At 40.9% G+C, this 20,608-nt stretch overlaps 1 protein-coding gene across 1 annotated transcript in view; it reads left to right on the top strand.

The window, feature by feature from the left end:
• Positions 1 to 20,608, top strand: part of LOC144784828 (collagen alpha-4(VI) chain-like) — a 509,156-nt gene that overhangs the window by 309,745 nt on the left and 178,803 nt on the right. Inside the window, exons 14-18 of the mRNA XM_078663887.1 lie at positions 4,536 to 4,681; positions 4,789 to 4,881; positions 17,202 to 17,255; positions 19,158 to 19,229; positions 19,756 to 19,782. Coding sequence (XP_078520013.1) covers positions 4,536 to 4,681; positions 4,789 to 4,881; positions 17,202 to 17,255; positions 19,158 to 19,229; positions 19,756 to 19,782 — 392 coding nt within the window. The remainder of the gene's footprint in view (positions 1 to 4,535; positions 4,682 to 4,788; positions 4,882 to 17,201; positions 17,256 to 19,157; positions 19,230 to 19,755; positions 19,783 to 20,608) is intronic.

Genomic DNA, 20,608 nt, shown 5'->3' on the forward strand with positions numbered 1-20,608 from the left:
CCTTTTAGGAGGCCCATGATAGAGCCAGCTCTGTTTTGCAGGAGAGTCTTGTCCTAATAACATTGAATAATTCTTAAACAGATAGTTTTAAATACCATATTCCTCTAATTTATTTTTATTGTGGGTGAATGCGTCAGTCTGCTGTGTTACAATATTGAAAACACACAACACTGTACCTGAATATTAGATGTAAACACATTTAGAATGTGGATGAGTGTGCCTGTGCACTGTCAGTGACCTGGCCAAATAAGGCATGAAAGAGCTGAAACTGGATCATAAATTGAAAGCTGTTACGACCATGGGCCCTCTTTATACGCTGGTCCCTGGGCCCCCAAAATCCTTAAGATGTCTCTGAATAGGAACCACCCAAGTGACGTCGCCCCTGAACAGGAACACAGGCAGCCTCAGATTTGGCCTCTTTAGGCCTCCTTAGTGACAAATAACTTGAATCTAGTGGTACAGTGAGCACAGGAACCACGCCTGGGCACAGCCGGCTCACTAAGGACTAATAGAAAAGCAAAACCTAGTTGATATAATTGTATCTTAAGGAGCTACTGCAGAAAATGCAGTTCAGTTCCTAAATTTGGGTTAGAGTCAATCAATCAATCGGCTGTTTGTTAAGCGCAACTACTCACCCGTAAGGGTCTCAATGTGCCAGGGGGGCAGATTCCAGTCCTTTAAGGAGGGGGGTCTGTCAAAGAGCCAGGTCTTGAGGCTTCTCATGAAGATGGGTAGTGATGTTGTTTGTCTGAGGTGGAGCGGTAGGGCGTTCCAGGCTCTGGCCGCGAGGAAGGAGAAGGAGCGGCCTCCCGATCTGGTCCTTCTGGTGCGGGGGATCACAGCATAGGAGAGCTGGGCTGATCGTAGGGTTCTTTGGGGTGCATGGAATTTGAGTCGGCTGTTCAGGTATGCTGGTCCGAAGTCGTGGAGGGCCTTGTGAGCGTGGGTTAGCATCTTGAAGGTGACTCTAATTTCGATGGGGACCCAGTGGAATGTGCACAGATGCTGGGGGATATGGCAGTGTCTTGGCAGGGTGAGGCCCAGTCTTGCGGCAGCGTTTTGGATGTTTTGTAGCTTGCGGGTGAGATTTTTGTTTATTCCGGCGTAGCATGCTTTGTCGTAGTCGAGTCTGCTGATGAAGAGGGCTTGAGTGACGGTATTTGTGTGCTCAAGGAGGATCCATTTGAAGGTCTTGTGGAGGGTGTGGAAGCAGGAGGATGCAACGGAGTTGATCTGGGGGTACATTTTGAGCTCAGAGTCCATGATGATTCCAAGGTTGCGTGGGTGGTCTGTGGGGGTGGGTGGGCTTCCGAGGGTGGGGGGCTACAAGGTGTCGTTCCAGGCATTGGGGTTATAGCCCATGATGAGTACTTCTGTTTTGTTGGTGTTGAGTTGTAGGCAGCTGTTTTACATTCATTTGGCGACAGCTTCCAAGCCTTCTTGGAAGTTGTGTTTGGCTGTGTTGGGTTTGTTGGATAGGGAGAGGATGAGTTGGGTGTTATCTGTTTATGAAACAATGTTGAGTCTGTGGGTTCTGACGATGGGGGCGAGCTGAGCCATGTAGACTTTGAAGAGATATGGGCTGAGGGAGGACCCTGGGGGACCCCACAAGTGGTTGGTGTAGGGTCAGGGAGGAAAGGAGGGAGTCTGACCCACTACGTTCTGCTGGAGAGGAAGAAGTGGATCCAGCCGAGGGCCTTTTCCCGTATCCCTGCGTTGTGAAGTCTGCATTTTAGGGTGTGGTGAGAGACTGTGTCGAAGGCCGCTGAAAGGTCAAGGAGGATGAGGACTTCGGTTTCTCCTCTGTCCAGTAGGGAGCGTATGTTGTCTGTTGCATCGAGGATGGTGGTTTCTGTGCTGTGGTTTTATTCTAAAGCCGGATTGGGAGTAGTCGAGGACAATGTGCTCTTCGATGAAGGTGGCAAGTTGGCTGTTGATGGCTTTCTCAATGACTTTTACAGGGAACGGGAGCAAGGAGATGTGTCTGATGTTTTTGAGGTCGGTGGGTCCACCGAGGGCTTCTTCAGGAGGGAGTTGATCTCGGCATGTTTCCAGTCGTAGGGGAATGAGGCGTTCGCCAGGGAGCAGCTGATGGTGTGGCGGAGCATTGGTGCAAAGGTGTTGGCGGCTCTTTTGAAGATGTGGTGGGGGCAGGGGTCCGTGGGGGCCTTGGAGTGGATTGACTTCATTGTTGGCTTCAGGGTGTCGGGTGGCTGATGAGGGTTTAATGTGTTGGTTGTCCTTGTCGAAGTTGTCATAAATGTGCTTGATTTTGTGGTGGAAGAAGGTGCTGAGTTTGTTGCAGAGGTCTTGTGAGGGAGGAATGTCAATACACTCACTGGTGGGTTGGGCAAACTCCTTGATGATGCTGAAGAGTTCTTTGCTCATGTGCGCGTGTGTGGAGATTTTGTCTTCAATCGTTTTTTCCTCATTTTCCTGATGAGTTGGTGGTAGGCGATGATGGCGGCTCTGAAGTTGTTGAGGGCTTCTATAGATTTGGAGTTCCTCCAGGCCTTTTCGAGGCAGCGGCATGTGCATCTGGACTCTCCAAGCTCAGTGGTAAATCATCTGGCTTTCTTGGTGTGTGTGTGTTGTTTTTTTTCTTGAGGCGGGTTATCGTGTTGGTGCTGTCGGAGATCCATCGGTGCAGGGTTCGGGCTGCGGTGTTGGGGTCGTCGTCTTTTGTGATGTTTGAGGTGGAGTTGCTGAGTGAGGAGATGAGCTGGTTGTTGGTGATTTTGGTCCAGTTTCTTCGTGGGAGCAGGTGCTGGTGTTTGTGGACGGTGGGTGTTCTGAAGGCGAAGTGGATGCATCAGTGGTCTGTCCAAGGGAGTTTGGTGGTGTCGCTGAAAGTGATGGAGTTTTCTGTTGTGAAGAGGGGGTTAAGGGTGTGTCCTGCTGAGTGTGTGGGTTTGGTCACGATCTGGCAGAGTTCAATGTTGTGGAGGTTGCCCAGGAGGGATGTGGTGTTGGGGTCCAGTTGGTTGTCAAGGTGGCAGTTGAGGTCTCCCAGCAGGATGTAGTTGGTGGATGCAATGGCTTGCAGGGAGATGATATCTGTGATGGAGTTGGTGAAAGGTCCACAGGATCCGGGGGGGTTACCTGCCATGTTCATTGTTGACTTTTTCATATGAAAAATGCTTATAATTTTCTCCTTGCACTATGCAAAAATGTGATGGGTGAAAAAATGTGTTCACAAAATAATTTGCCAGAATAATTGTGAGGTGTGTTACTGGAAAATAATTAAAATAGTTAAGCATTTCCAAAATTATATTTTGTTTTGTAAATTTTGTCTTGCAAAAATATCTTCCCAAAGTTAATGGGCAGCAGGGTCTCCAACGGTGTGTACCCTTAATAAGCACTGAGGACTTCTGCGCCACATAAAGTCCACAGCTCCCAGCTGAGTCTGGATTTCTTTTGGGCGTCGGCAATATTTTTATTGTGTTTTCGCATTACAATATACAACTTGTACATCAGTGGGGTCTGCTGCTGCACATCCCGTCACATTGCCTATGCATCCCATTCTGTACCAGTTTCCACCTGTACAACAAAAGATGAAACATAACCGTTAACTATCCCAAACTTGTTTAAGAACCCATGCCACCCAAGTCTGGGAGGGGGTGCTGGCATCTCTTCATGGGGGCACGTTTCAGTGCCCGCTTCGAGCCAAGTGCAATCGACCCCACGTGTACCCACAATGATTCCCTCCATCCACTCTCCCCACCTGTTTCTGTTTTATGGGTACATACCTCCAATATACATTGCGATTCTGCCATAATGTTCATGATTGAGGTACATCATTTTGTACAGTTCTGATACGAAAAGCCAGGTTCTAGTGACTCCTAGTATGGCTACAGGGATTTATTGCTTCTCTTACCTGGAATAAAAATCAGGCGGTTTTCAGAGTGGAAATGCCTGAGAGAGGAGTTTGTGAATACCCACAAAAGTGTACGTTTCTGCAGGGTTGACAAACTTCCAAGGCATTCCAGCGAAGGAACCCCGACTCTTCTGCGACATGAGGAAATCTTCTACCAGGGAAACCTCTATGTGAATAAATCCTTTTAGCCCTCAACTCCCCTTGTAATACGTACGCATACCAGCTTAGTTAGGTTTAAAAGTGTCACTTGGACAGAATGAGTTGAAGAAGTTCAGGCACTACAGCTAAACTAGTTGCATTAAGAAGTTAGTGGGTAGACTATAAACAATGGAACGTAACATGCATAGTGCAGAAAACCCCAAAGCTTCTTACCGCTAATGTCAAGCACAATAAATAGAGTCACCATTGTTTACCTGCTTAAAAGGTGGGTGTCAACAGCTTTCTGAACCATAATAGATTCGGCTGACTAGGAATAGTATTCCATCGCTTGGTGGCCACCACTGAGAAAGCTCTATCAACCATCTGAACAGGAATTGACATTAGGGATTGGTGCAGTCAGAACAAAGAAAACAGATGATTTTTCTGCACCTAATAGTGAGAGAGGATTTTAATTCTAAATTTGCTGTCCAGAATACAAGATATATTGTTTTCTTTGAAGGACTCAAGGCACTTCTGATGGTCGGCCTGGAGAGCACGCAGGACCTAAAAGAGATCCAGCAGCTGGAGTTCGGAAGAGGGTTTGGATACAAGGATGAATTGTTTATCGGTCAGCAGAACCTTCCAAGCCTCCTACAGAGAGATGTTGTAGGTTCTCCATTTATTTTTCAATCTTAACAAATCTTTTTTACGGCTATCTATTTGATAACAAAGTCTTTGAGAACATGCTCAAATTCTTAGATGTTGCATTGCAGGACAACGTTGCAGAGCGAGAGTGCTGCAAAGTTAATTGTAAGTGCCTTGGACAAGAAGGTGTTTATGGATCTCCTGGTGCTCCTGGAAATAAGGTAAGCACTGTTGGAATCAATTGAAATTAATTGAATTCATTCTTAACAGTTTCTTTTCATGATGATTTTGTTCTTGCACAGATGTAAAGTAACTTGTTTTGGGAGAGGAAGTGATAAACTATCACTGCTTGCATTTTCTTAATTTTTCTAAACATCAGCGGTAAATACAGGTGGTTGTTTGACAGAGGCAAGCATGGCTGAACTGCGAGTGCCTCTAAAACGTGGTCCCAATCACGAATGTGTCTTCACCACACATGCCTTTGCCCCACATGCCTTTGCCATGCAATTTTTGTTGTAAGCGCATGATTTGTAGTTAAGGGATATGCATGGTAAAGATAGCCACCACCCCAATACCTTGCCCTAAGCCCTAAAATCCTACCCCCCCTACCTCACGCTCCCACCCTAAGGCAAAATAACTACCCCATCCTGCCCTTAAATTTAGCCCTTCCCCTCACCCTGCCCTGAGGCCTAAAACCCTGGCCCCTACCAAAAACGACACAAACCCTAAAACTTACCCCCACACTGCCCTTAAAACTACCCCTACCACTTCACCCGCCATGAGGCCTAAAACCCTGCCCCTTTGAAAAGAACTACCCTCCCCTTCCCTGACCCCTAAAACCCTAACCCCTTCCAAAAACTAATCTTTCCCCCCACCTTGAGCCCTAAAACTGACCCCACCCATAAAAACTAGCCTCTCCCCCAACTCCGGCCCCAGCCCCACTTACCAGTCCGCATCTGGGGCTTCCTGTGCCAATGCTTTATATTCCTCTCCCTGCCCATCCAGATACTAGACCGCTATCTGCCTTAACCATGCGTATGCGTGGTTAATGCAGAGGCATGGTTCAGGAAAGCGTGGTTATGCTCGAAGGGAAACAGCGCACGTTGCTCAGCCCACGTTGTAAATGATGTTTACCAATGCAGGTAGGTAATGGCTGTAGCCTACTGTCCTGCGTGAAGGGACATTCTGAATGACATCAATGACAAGAGCTCTGCATGAGTTCTGTCTACAAGGTACTCCTGGCTATGGGCCAATAGTAACATGTGTGTTATGAACCTTCTGCAGAACATATTTAAGTCTGTGAGGAAGTAGAGAATAATTCCTGAGGGTACAGTCTAGGTTTTGGAAGGTACACCCACCAAACTCTTTGGCCGCATCGAAGGTGAGCAGAATCAAGAACACACACCTCTGAATCATGTCAGCTGGTTTTGTTAGCGGTCTTTATGAGGATATCAGTCCTTCACTTAAGAGATCTGTAGACCAAGCATCAGGATTTGAAGTTCAATATTGCACTTACCAAGAGCCAATGCAGAGCCTTCCGTGTTAGAGTGATGTGATGCTAACAGTGCAGCTTGAAGATGAACTGTGATTTCTAATTCTGATGCATTTTTAATTTGCAAATGTATTGTCCAAGTACACTGAGTACAGTAGTCCTGTTGTAAGCCTGTCACATATAGGATCACCACATATAGGATCAGGGTGAAACTATTTGGCTTCTGGCCATGCTTGTATAATGTTTAGTATGCTTAGGCAAGACATGACAGGCTCACAGACATCATTTACTTTTGTGACTTAAAGGATAACTCAGAGTGGAACTTCACCTCCAGGTGTTACTGGAGAGGTGGGGTGAGGTCCATGGATGTTGGCTAATTCAAAGAGAAAGTGGCTGGATCCATTAGGATAAAAAGCAGGACCTTCATCTTAGATGTATGCAGACAGAATGTGCTTAAGTGTATCTAGTTTTAAACTGTGTGCCTTTGAGTCACACCACAGGCGATGGTGGCCATCTTGGAGCAGAAGGTGCTAAGCTCAACCTTCTAAATATTCAAGGTAGTTTTTCCTTTTTGCGTGAAAACTTTCACAACATGTCAAAAAATACATTGGTATAGCTGGATAACAACTCGGTGCACAAAGAAGATCTGGAGAAACCCCAAATACAGCTTTAATTGAAAAGAAAAATGGCCCCAATCTAAGGACCACTGAACTCAATGGAGATTTGGATTTAAATGGAATACTTTCCCAGTTATTTCCTAGTATGACTCTCACAGAAAGAGTTGAAGTCTTCAAATGGTTTGAAAGAACCTTCCTTTAAGCCTATGAAATGAATCTGAAGGTAATTCAAATACCATCCCTTGAGAGCAAAGACACACTGACAGCTCCAGAACACAATCCCACAAACAATCTAATATGCTTAAGTGGCTCAGTGATGCAAATAAGCAAATTAGCAGTCTGCTTGAACTGAGGACTATCCAAAGCTTCCACTGTAGAATGCCTATGTTGCCTGAACGAACTGCTATTGCGTCACAATGTATTGGTCTTTAAAGAGGTCTGTCTTCAGCTCTTTGCTAAATTGGAGCCGATTTGATCTTGTTCTGATGGATACATAGATGTTGTTCCAGATCCTGGGTGAATAGATGGAGGAAGCCTATTGCCTTACTTTTAATCATTTGCTCTTTTTTGACTCAATTCTAATGATGTTCTGGCATTAGGTGTGCTAACAGCCACTGACCAGGGTGAGATTGTCTGGCAAAAAGGCAAGAGCGCAGGTCAAGATGTCGAGAGAACAAGCAATCGTCTTCCTATCCAGACACTTAATTGATACCAATCCAGGACTTAGGGAACTTAATTAGCATTTTAGTATTCAAGGTAATGCAAATAGCAACTCCTTGGGCACAGATTTGTTGGTCCAGGTAAGCTAGATCCAACTGACTATCAACTGAAAAACCCAAGGATTCAGTCTGAACTTCCACCCATGATGAAAGCACCTTTCTCAGCTGATAAATTAGAATAATCATGACAATTAGTGACTCTTTGCCTACCTCTCTAAAAGTTTCTTGCCACAGATATAGGGCATATTTACAAAAAAAATTAGAAATTGCTAACACCACGCTCCGCCGTTCTGAAGACTCAGTGATGCCCTGTATTTACCATGATATGGCACACCTCTGTGTTTTCCCTAGTGCTGGCGCTAAATTCAGCTACATAGCGCCAACGCATGTTCCATTGCACTATAGTGCAGGTGTGCCTGCATCGACAGAAGGATTGTTTATATGCAAAGAGGTGTTCTGCAAATAAACAATCACTTCTTGCAATTTGTAACTCCGATGTGTGCTGCATTGTGCAGCATACATAGAAGGTGCAAATCGTCATTTTTTGAACGATTGTTTATGTGCAGGAAGGGGTCCCATATAAACAATCATTCATGGTGTTGCTGTTGTTATGTCTGTTGCAGAATGCAACACACATAGAAACTGCAAAAACAGGGAGAAATTAATCATTTCTCCTCGTTTCACCATGTTAGGACCAGGTTTTTCTTGGTCTTCATTTTGGCGTAGGCCCATATTTGCGCCAACCTTGTGGATATGGAGGAGCATCAAAATCAATGGATGTTGCTGCAGAATGCCCACCACAACACCCATTGCACGCCCCTTCACGCTAAGTGCTTTGTGAAAGGGAGCCTTATTTACAAGGCAGTGTTAAGCCACCTTGTGAATAAGGCGAAGGGCTTATCATCACAGAAAAAGTCATACAAAGTGACGTTCCTGTGGCGATAAGCCCTTGTAAATATGCCCTGTAGTGTGTAAAACCCACTGCAGATTGACAGGTTGTCTGGAAGATGACTGCTATTTGCCAAAGGTTTGAGGATCACATTTGCTACCACAGACGCTGAGCAGATCGAGTCTAAAAGGTTGCACCTCTAACCTTCCATCATTAATGAAATTAAATCACCCCACCTCATTTTTTAGAAAAGCAAAGATTAGAGCAACGGCTAAAAATAGTGGGAATACATTCTGCTTAAACGAAAGTGGACTGGGAATCAGAGTTTCATATTTATGAGAAGCAGGATACCTGGAGATACTGGCCCAAAATGATTATTACAGCAAAGTCAAAATTCTCTTTATTCAACTTTAAAAAAAAAACAAGTCACAAAAGCAAGCACAGTTTAAGAAACGATACAATATCAAATTTGACAGTTAATAAATAGATTTCATCTAAAACATGCAGTAACAAGATTTAGACAATACTTTAACTAGATTAAGGACAGTGTGCAGTTCCATAATTCTTTCCAACAGATAGAGAACTTCTAATAAAGTCCAGAGTGCCTGTCATAGCTTAGATACATTCAATTGCTGTAAAAAAATAAAACTAGCTTATAATGCCTAATATTTGCATCCCTGAGAATGAGTACTAAAAAATGTTTCCGCAGGGTATTGTAAAGTGAGGAAAATAGCATAAAATGTGGCATACTCTGTTCTGAGACATTGTTGCAGGGACATTTAGGTAATTCTATAGATCACAAGCCTTGTATAGGAAGGGCTATTAAAAAATGAATGGGATTACAACGAAACCATGTTAAAAGAAATCTATTCTAAGGATTAGCAATATAGATAAGATAACATTCTAAACCTGCTATACTTTTAAGCAATTCATGGTGGTTTCCACTCTTTCTCTTTCTCTTTTTTTTTATTTTTTTATTTTTTAAATATTTTTTATTTGCATCAAAAGTACACAAAAACCACGAAAAAAAAAAAAAAGAGCAAATCAAAAATATACAACAGTCACATGTAGGCATTACAATAATCCCAAACGAAAATACGGTCATGTAAAAGAGAAAGGAAAAAGGAGAAATAGAAAGAAAAGACGCCAATAATTTAAGACATAAATGTTCCCCAAATTTTTTTTTTTTGTTTAGCCCGAAGGCCCTTGGAATTGGCAAGAGTGGTCTCCATAGCATACATTTCTTTAACAAAGCTCCACCATTCCATAACAGTTGGTGTATTTTTCTGAATCCAAACTCTGGCAATAATAAGTCTTGCACACGAAATTAAAATGTTCAACAAATCATTAAATTCATTTTGACCCACGCATGTACCAATCAGTACATCAGTTGAGGAAAAAGAGATTGGTTGATTAAGTCTATCGGAAACCACCTTAAGTATACCACTCCAGTAATCTTTAAGCATAGGACAAAATAGAAACATATGAGTGATATCAGCCCCGCTTAGATCGCATTTAGGGCATTTCGTACGTTCACTAAAATTTTTATTCCTTGTCCATTTAAGAATTCTCTCTGGGGTATGATACAGTTGGCATATAGATTTAAACATTTGCAACTTAAGGCTAGAGGAATGAACTGACATATCTAAGCTCTTAAAAGATAAGGTGATTAGATCAGGTGGTATATTTGCAGCTAGCCTTGTATTCCATTTCGCAGTTAATTTTATTAAATCGCTAGTATAAAAGGCCGCAAATAATTTGTATCCTATACTAATCAAAGCTTGGTCTGATTCTCTATAAATACAATCCCAAAAGTCTGAATCTATTATCATCATAAATTCTAATTTTTTCACTAAATAATCCTTAATTTGAAAATATTTAAACCCAGCCAGTTCAGATAAATTATAGCATTGCCTCAATTTTTCAAATGTCATAAACCCTTGATGATCATACAGGTCTCCCAATGATCTATACCAGATTCTGAATATAGTCTGCATATTGATTCATGAAAAATTGAAGGGAATCCTGGATTACCCCAAAGAGGTGTTTTATAATGAAAGCAAGAGGCATTACATTTCATCATGATGGAGCGGCAAATATTAACAGTATCTCTTATAGTCTTAAACTTAACCCTTTTGAAATAATTAGGGTCATTTAATCTGTAAATAAACATAGTGGCATCTTGCCCTAACAGAAATTTATGAAAATACAAACATTTATCCAGAATTGTTAAACTACGAAAGCGAGTTAGGAAAGCCGACCAATAATAGAGTTTGAAGTCTGGAAGAGCCAAGCCTCCTTGACTAAAAGGAAACTTAAGTGAGGAGATTGCCCGTCGGGCCTTTTTATATCCCCATATAAAGCTACTAATAATCCCTTCTAATCTAACAAAATAAGAGTTATTAACACGTAGAGGAATTGCCCGAAATAAATATAGATATTTAGGCAGAATTTTCATATTAATTAAATTTATACGTCCGATAATATTAAGGGGAAGTTTGTGCCATTTCTTAAATTGCATTGTAGTCTCTTTTAATAATACTTCGTAATTTAGAGCCACAACAGAATCAATGTCTGAGGAAATTTTAACACCAAGATATGTTGCGACCTTACAAATACCTGAAATAGAGGTAGGAAGATGATGATTTGCAACAATTTGAGTTTTAATAGCGTTAAGTTTGTAACCAGAAACTGATCCATATATATTTGCTTCGATAAAAATACTTTCAAAGCTTGAGGTACATCCGAGGAAAACACTGCTACATCATCTGCATATACCGTGATGTCTAGTTTATTTAAACCATTAAAAAATGGATTGTTTAAAGTCTGACGTTGGAGAGCAATTAAGAAAGGTTCCATACCCAAAGCGAAAAGCAGGGGTGATAAAGGACACCCCTGTATTGTCCCCCTCTTGATTGGGAACATAGGAGAGTATTTCCCCATGTAAGATATTTTACCCATTGGGTTGTCATAGAGTGATTGAATCCACCTCAACAATTGACCATTAATGCCAAATGCCTGTAGGGCTGGCCATAGAAAGCCCCACCCCACTCGGTCAAATGCTTTTTCTGCATCTAGTAAGATCATACCGAGTGGGGCGGACTGTATCCGTGCAGCATCAAAAGCAGAAATGGCCATATTAATGTGTGCTTTTGTATCACGTTTTGGTATGAATCCATGTTGTTGGGAAGATACTAATTGAGACATAACTGGTGCAAGCCTAATGGCCAATATTTTAGCAAAAATTTTGGCATCGCTATTAATAAGTGAGATTGGTCGATATGATCCCCTCTCATGAGGTACTTTACCCTTTTTTAAGAAAAAAATGATATGAGTTAGATTCCAAGATTTAGGTGCTTGTTGACCATTACCAATTGCCCGGATCACTTCCAATAATAAAGGTATTAATTCCTCAGCACAGCATTTGTATAGTTCCAGAGGAATAGAATCCTCCCCTACTGCTTTCCCTGTTGCTAAGGAGTTAATAGCCTCTCTAATTTCTCTTACTGTGATGTCTTCCTCTAGTTGTTTTGTTTGTTGTGGATTTAAGACATTTACTGTGTTAAGTTCTATATATTTTTTAACACTATCTTCCGAGGTTACATATTCCGGAGTATATAAAGCTTGATAGTAAGAAGCAAATTGTAGCAGTATAGATTTAGAATCGCTAACCAGTTGATCATTGTCTCCTTTTATTTCTTTAACTATGTTCTGTGCGCGATCTTCGGCAACTCTATAAGCCAGAAGTTTACCAATTTTATCTGCATTTTCATACTGATCAAGCTGATATTTTTTTAATTTATTAATACTTTTAGTTCTAAGAAGATTCTTGAGTGCAACTTTGAGTGCGATTAATTTAAGATTAAGATTAAGTATATCTGAAATCATTGCCTCATCAGACAAAGCTGTTGATAACTGAAGTTCAATATCACGTATTTCACCAAGCCTTTTCTCATTCAAAATTTGGTGTTCTTTATTTTGATGCCATATGTATTGCTGTGTAAAACCACGTATGCTAGCTTTACAAGCGTCCCATACTATTAAGGGTTGACTCGACTGGATATTTATATCAATGAATTGTTTCAGGTGTTCCTTAAATTGACTCACAAATCCATTGTCAGAAAATAAATATCTAGGAAATGAGAAAAGTCGAGGCGAAGAGTCTTCAGGTCTAATCTCAAAAGTAATAGAGATTGGGTTATGATCTGAAGTTACCCTTGGATAAATTGCCATTGAGCATTTATTGCAATTGAGGATGGAATCTGAGACCCAAATCATGTCTATGCGTGAGCATAGTTTATGGGGGGCCGAGTAGTAGGAATACCCTGCAAGTTTATGATTTAAACATCTCCAAGAGTCTTTTAAAAAATGATTAGATGCTAAGTCCAAAATTGCTGCTCTAGTTTTCCGCATTCTTTGAAAGGAATTTTTCCTAGTTGTGTCCAAAGCATAATTCATAATACAGTTGAAATCACCCAAAACAATAAATTCCCCTTCCCATCCAAGCAATTCTATATTAATATTATCAAAAATTTGTGGTTCATCTTGATTTGATGCATAAATTCCACATATTGTGTATTTCCGGCCCTCCAGTTTTATCTGAGCAATAGCCCATCTACCAGCTTTGTCAGTTAGTGTCTTAAGTATTTCGCATTTCAGCCCTTTTTGCCTTAAGATCGCTACTCCACGAATTGAAGCATTAAATCTAGTACAGACTATTATGTCATATCCTAATTGTTTCAACAGATGCTTATCTTTATAAGGTATATGAGTTTCAGTTATAACCACTATTTGAGGATTGTAAATTTTCAGCTCTTCATACACTAGGTTTCTCTTTGTTCTATTATTTAATCCTGAAACATTCCAAACTAGCCATTTTATACGATGCATTGTAAATGATAAAAATCCTTATCTGTATGACCGTCATAACCAATCAAAACATTTTTATAAATCATATTATTTTTGTATATTTTGTGCCTTTTGATGCCTTTTTTTCCCCCCCAAAAAACTCTCCCTCTTCCCCTCCCCACACTTCATAACATCCACCCCCCACCCAATAGTTACCTGCTGGTCCCCCCGTTCGGTTGACTGCCGTTCCCCTGGCAGTCGGAGAGCGGTTAGAGCGCTAATAGGGTCCAGGTAATCAGTACTAATCATATCAACAAAAAGATAGAAAAACCATGCTACACAGTGCTCTTTATCTCAAATATAACCTAGCCAAAAGGACAATCGCCCAAATCCCGCAAGAAATTAAAACTAATAGTAATATATCCGGAAATCCAGAAAGCCATATATGCAGAACCCAAGATGGCGGATTGACACCGCCGGAGTGGAGAACGCTGAATGGGTCCGGGCTGATGCGAGGTTAATGGACGATTGATATAGTAATTGTTGCTACACAACGCAGAAGTGTAGAGCTGTAAAGCTGCAATGCTTTAATTTTGAGAATTTACAAAAAGAAAACAGAGAGCTCGGAACTTACTGAGACCGCAAGTGCTGAATGTTGAATGCGGCAGCTACGGCTGATCGAGAGCCGTATCCGGAGCTTGCTGTGCTCCACTAGCATACAGAGACTTTCGAAAATACCACGCTTCGCTGTAGAATCCACGAAGGGCTGGACGAGCTGGGCGAGCTTGACGGCAGTCAACTGGTTTGGTCTGCGACTGCTTCAGCGCTCTCACGCGGCACCGGCAGCAGCACTGACAAAGAAGGCGAGCTCTTGTGGGATGGCGCCGAAACCTCCTACGCGGACTACCCGGACGACAACAGCTAGCGGGAGAGCAACGACCACACGGGTATCTCTGTTAGTGCCGGCTATGAATGATTTAACAGCATGTAAAAAGCCCTTATCTGCCAACAACGCTCTGGAGTTAACTTTGGATGTGGATAAACTGCACCCCGGCAAGCACGAAAAATTAACTCGACCAAAAGGTAACACAGAAGATAACATGTTGTTAAACGGAGGGATTCAAATAGAAGCAATAGAATCTGAGACAGTGTGTCAAAGTGTTACTGCAGTAGCTCAGAGCAATGCCACTTTAACTGAGTTAAATATCTCGTCAGTGTTAGATACTACGGAGTTGGTTATTGCAGATGGAGGGGTTACAGATTTAACTAATGCCTCTACTATACTGGCTAAAGGAACTACTGAGCCTTTAGAGCCTCAGAATATGAACAGGGTGATTAATACCGATACTAATACTAAAACCCCTCAGAGTGAAATGACTAATACGCCTCCAGACAAGGGGAATGCCGAGGGTGTGGAAGAAGGTGAGGGCGGTGAGGGCGGTGAAAATACTGATAATACGGATGTAGCTGAGACAGACGAAGAATACATGGACCTTAATGATCAAGGGAGCAATACGCCTTTAAAATCAATCAAAGATAAAAATAAAGCTTTCAATACCAAAAAATCGAAGGGTAAAAATAAGAATAAGACCACAAAAATTACAAGCAAATCCAAGACAAGTGTTCTGAAAGCGATTGCCGAAAACAGTCCAATTAGACAATGGGTGCAGGCTAAGGGTGGCGTAAAATCAATGGCGATGAGATTGTCTGGTAATAGCCCTAATGATCAAAATATTATTACCAAAGAGGTAAACGGAGCTACTACTATGGCGAATACGAATAGACCCGGACTAATGGACTCAAATCAAGTCACCAATGTACCACTCAGTCCCATTCAGTCTACTAGTTCTATTACTACGAAGGCCCCAGCCGAAGCTGATGGACATGATCTGTCTGGCATGATTAAGGAGTCTACAAAATCATCTGAGGGAATTCTATTGGATCATCCACACCCTTCTGTACCTTCTATGATACTTGTGGAAGACAATTCTGCTTCCGTGTTAATTAGCTGTAGCAGTAGCAGTAATAACAGCAGTAGCAGTATAACCCAAGCTTTGCCTAATACTTCTAAGGCGTCTATATGCGATGCTGTTCCAGCTCCGATAGGCGAGATTATGCTAGAAATACACCCGGAAAATACAGTTCTTTCTTCATCTAGTGTACCAACAGAATGGATTCCTCAGGGGGAGGTATCTGCTTCTTTTCAGACAATATTACATCTTTTAAATGAACAGAAACAAGAAGCTAAAATTCATTACCAGCAAATGAGGGAAGACAATAATAGAACTCAAACCACATTACAAGAGATGGCATGTAAATTGGGGGCTGTGACTCAAGATATTGAGGAATTGCAGCAAAGAGTGGTGGTAACAGAGGAGAAATCACAACGTTCTGAAATAGCAGTGAACAAACATGCCTCTCAACTTCTTCAGATGCAAGCTAAGCTGGAAGACTTAGAAAATAGACAAAGGAGACAGAATCTCCGCATTTTTGGTATTGCTGAAGGAGCCGAGGGGGCAGATCCGAGAGCATATATTACTCAATTATTTCATAAGGCCTTTCCCGACCTTTCAGATTGGGATTGGGATTCTCAGATTCAACGGGCTCACCGGTTACCCCTAGTTCAAAGGGATAAGAGTGGTAAATTCCCACGACCAATTTTGATCTACATAGGTAACTATTTGCTCAGACAAGCTATTTCTTTAAAAGCACGGCCGAACACTCCAGTCACCATTGATTCTACTATTTTTTTTGTGAGATCAGATCTAAGCAAACTCTCGTTAGAAAGACGTTGGAAACTGAAACAATTCATTGACCCGATTAAAGAACTTGGATATCAAGTTTATTTACAGGAACCTGCAAAACTGAAAGTGATTAAAAACGGCCGTTCCTATTTCTTTTTGGAAGTAAATGAAATTGAAAAAGCTATTGCCTCTTGGCGATTGGGGAAATGATTAGGTTTCCACTCTTTCTCTTACCAAATTCAGCCACGCAGGCTGCTTGTTGACGATTCATAATTTAGACTTTGATGATTACAGCATATTGATGGATAGCATGAGAATTTAAGATGATCTTACCCAAAGTCTTATTCAAGTACCTACTTTTTGGCATTATGGCATCCCCAAAACATGAGCAAATGGCCAGTATTTTTCCCTAAGAAACGTAGCAACTCTAATGTCAGTACATTTTAGTTTCTGAATATGTCATTAGTTTAAATGAGAATTAAATGAGAACTTGTCTAGATCTAGCCCACGTTTACCAAGTAGGACACACCTGCTTTTGACCAGAACTCTAGTAAGTGATTAACTCAAAACCTGTATGTACATTGCTAACGTTTAATCATTTTCTTTGCCCCTGCATGGATCCTTCTTTCCTTTTTATGCTTTCACCTCCTTGGCCACAGTTAAAATAGAAGATGAACAATCTGGTATCAGTGAAGGTTCAGTAAAAATGGAAAAGGGATTATGCCGATAATGTTGAGGAAGCATGTTGCTATTTTGTTTGTGATTAGACCACTATTTTCTAGATTTCATGATTAATAGTTTGCCCATAATCTATTGGAGACACACACAGTAACTGTTTATGTTTATGTGGCAAAATTCTTCGAGAATTACTCGAATAGACAGTCATTACACTCACTTAGAGCTAGAGTGTTTTCTTGACATATGCCTTAGCCAATCAGAAGAGAGTTGCTATTTGGCACTATGTTGGAGTCATTAGTTCAGCTGTTGTTATCAATGCCACTAGCGTTAGACATTTACCTTGGGTGAGAACTATCCTAGTATGGAAAAGGAAACATTTGAGATTATGTCAATAAACCTCATCACTTTTGAGGTACATTTGTGATTGTAGTTAGGCATGCCAACTTATATTACAGCCTGTCGTCTTCCATCCTACATCTTAGGAATGACCACTGCTGATCAAAAACTATTTAAATCTTAATAATTAACAAAGCTATATTGTTTCTACTTTACAGGGCAAAATTGGTCCCAAAGGTTCTCCAGGCCATCCGGGTGTAGAAGGAGGAAATGTAAGTCATCAATAATCTTCTATTTACTCATGTTCTTTTTACCATTACTATAGGTTTGGAGATTGTCACCTTGGATAGACACATTGAGATGTGTGGAAATACTTGAATTCATTTTCTTTATTGAAAAGCATGTTGGTCGCATTCAGCATTTCATATTTTGTTAATTAACCTTTCTAGAGTGAGAATAATCCAGGTTTCTGTTATTTTATCACTAGGATTGTCCGCCTGTGCCCATAAAGATATTCAATTTTGAAAGCGGTTTCTGTTAAACGTCTGTGAAGTCAAAGCAGATATTACTTTTTTTTACTTAAAAGAATATTCTAATAATGCTGCATTTGATTTATCTCCAAGGGAGATTCATTAAGAAATATCTAATCTTATATTTTTGTTTGATGGATTTCTCAAGTTTTTATAGATGTAGATAGTACCACCAGAAAACAGAATGAGCACACTTTGCAAGTACAACTAAATAAATGGAGCTTTATTGTCATTGGGAGAATTTCCTGCTACCCAAGATAGGGTTGCTGAGACTTAGGTGAGGGTTTAATTAAGTAAAAGAGCAATTATTGTCATGTCATCACCACTCATCTAGTCACTAATGCTATTATGGTAGAATATGTTATGTTATGCCAAGTAGGGTTGAGGGCCTACCTGCCCAGCCAAGGGCGTAGGGGATATTCCAATGGTCAAGTCTTCAGCTTCTTACGGATTTCAAGAAGAGAGGAGGAGGCTCTGATTTGTAGCGGGAAGTCGTTACAGGATTTAGGAGTCATGTTAGGGTTTTGTATTAGTGTTTTGATGGCTGTTGCACACTGATACATACTCTAAGCAGGAGCCATTCACCATGAGGTGATGGTGTCCTGCCAAAGCTCACACAAAATGTAATGGATTTCCAGAGAGTTGGATCAACAAAGATGGAGAGCTGTCTTTGATTGTGAGAGCCAAATATACAATTGTAAGCACCGCAAGACCATCCAAGATTCAAACCCATGATCTGGGCTAGGCTTGGACTGTGAGCGGCGATCACAACATCTTCCTCCTGTCCAGCGTCTGCTCGCCTGCATTCAAGATGATGCACTACATCTGCAGACTATGGGCCAGATTTATCAAGCCTTTGTGTTGCCCTTGTGTCACGCAAGGTGATGCATGGACATCACAATCCTTAAGTCGGATTTACCAAGCCACGCATAGCCACCTTTTTGGCATGGCTTGGTAGATCTGGAGAAATGCAAGGCATCGTAAGTCGTTGCCATGCATTAGATTGTTCCGGAAAGGCGTTACATGGGTGAAGAGTGGGTGTTCCTACTCATTTACCCATGCTTTTTGCTGCATTTCCAGATGTGCCAAGAGTAGTAAACCTGGGAATGTGTCAAAATTGTACGCCTTCCTGATAGAGGCGCAATGAGGAGAAATATCTTTATTTCTCCTGGTTGTTTCCTCTTTCTAAATGTGCTGCATTCTGAGGCTTTCCAACCGACTTTGTAATCAGACCAATAGTGATTTATTTTCTACTTTGCAATTATTTTATTTTCCTTCATATTTTTGTATAATTATATTTTTTCTTTTTCAAATATAACTTTGTAATAGAATGTGCTCAATAAAATATTGTTTAAATTAACATTGTTTTACAAATCGTAACCATAGAACCATCCTATTTGACATTCATGACTTTGTTAAAAAAAAGGTAAAATAGGATGTTTGCATTGTTAACTGAAACTGACTCTCCAGCCCCATGAAAAAAGATAAATCGCAAGTCCATCCATTGTTAACGTTGATCAAACTGTAGAAATTATAATGACAGTTAAATCAGATTATCGAAACTACATTTGTGTAACGAATAGGATTATTGACTGTTTACTCAATTGTAAACTGTAGTCGTAATTTTCATTTTTTATTATATAGGGCGAGAGAGGGCAACGTGGCCTCAATGGCACACGAGGTGAAGATGGATGTGCCGGTGTCAGAGGTCAAAAGGCAAGTTACTTATAATTGTGGAGAGTCTGTTATTTGCACTGTGTTGTTCAAATGTTTCTGATCTAGAACTCTCACTTGCAGTTGACTGTGTTGCCCTCTTGATATACATATAGTTAAAACAGTCACAGGGTTCAATGGCAAAAATACGTCAGAATGTGCCTCCTTATTACACACTGTTAGTCCCTGTATTACTAACACAATGTTCTTGGTATCATTTGCTCTTAGTTTTGTTCTTGTTGGTGATTTTGTAGGTCATTTTGGCTTCAGAAGTAGCCACGTCCAATCTGAAAATAAGTACTCATTTGTTAGTATTGGTGGTTCAATGCATGCCATGGGAAGTACTCTAGGGCAAGGTTGCTAAGGGAAACATGCTTGACTCTTGGGAAATCCCAGATATGAATATGTCCTGTGAATATTGCTGGTGTCTTCATTAGAGCTATCCCACCATGTTTTGCTAGAAATTATTTCTATTTTATTGTGAACCTTTAATAAATGTACAGTAACAGTATATTTTTCTTTCTTATAGGGTGTTCGAGGCTTAAGAGGAGAAATGGTAATGACTTGTTTTTGTAAAATATTTGAGTTATCTTGACGTCCACTTTTCATCTTTCTGTCAGCTTCCAACCATTGTAGTTCTATAAATATATTGTTGGGGAATCACCATGTCACTACATCCTATAAGAGCTCTAAATTATTATGAGTAGTCCTTTGATCTTTTAATATTTTGTCAACATTTCCTTCTTTATGAGGTATTATAAGAGAACTAAAACCAAAAAACATAAAAACTCTAGAATCTCTGAAACTTTAACAAGAAGGTTGCCCCTATAATGGACAAGAGATAAACCATTGCATGCAGCACGAGTGGTTACCCTGCCTTAAACCTATGAGAGGGTTTGTGTTAAAGGACCAGTAATGACAGCACTTAAATTGTTGTTTTAACATTGAAGATATTAGTTGAGTCGCAGTTCCATACCATAGCACATTTTGGAGCAGCATTGCAATACGTTTAGGTTGACTCTGGCATTACGACTGCTCTTGTCAATCAGTGGGAGAGAAAGCCTCTATTTTAGTGACTAAAAGGGCTTCTTCATTATTTGAAGTCCAGTCTGCAAATGAATTCACAAGAGAGGTAGTTTGTCTGTGTTTGCATGCCATAGAAGCTGATCCAATACTTTGAAGCCCATAGTAGATCTATCTACAAAATATACCACTGGACAGACCTCTCCTCTGGTGCTGGATCCCAGATCCTTGTTTGCAGGAACTTTACCCTGTTACTACACAGAAAAACATCCATTTGCTAACTTGAAACACAACAACATACTAACAACACAAGTTACGCACAATGACATAAGAAAGAGTATTAACCTCAGTCTTTGAGG

Source organism: Lissotriton helveticus, chromosome 10 (assembly GCF_964261635.1).
Source record: "Lissotriton helveticus chromosome 10, aLisHel1.1, whole genome shotgun sequence".
Taxonomy (NCBI): Eukaryota; Metazoa; Chordata; class Amphibia; order Caudata; family Salamandridae; genus Lissotriton; species Lissotriton helveticus.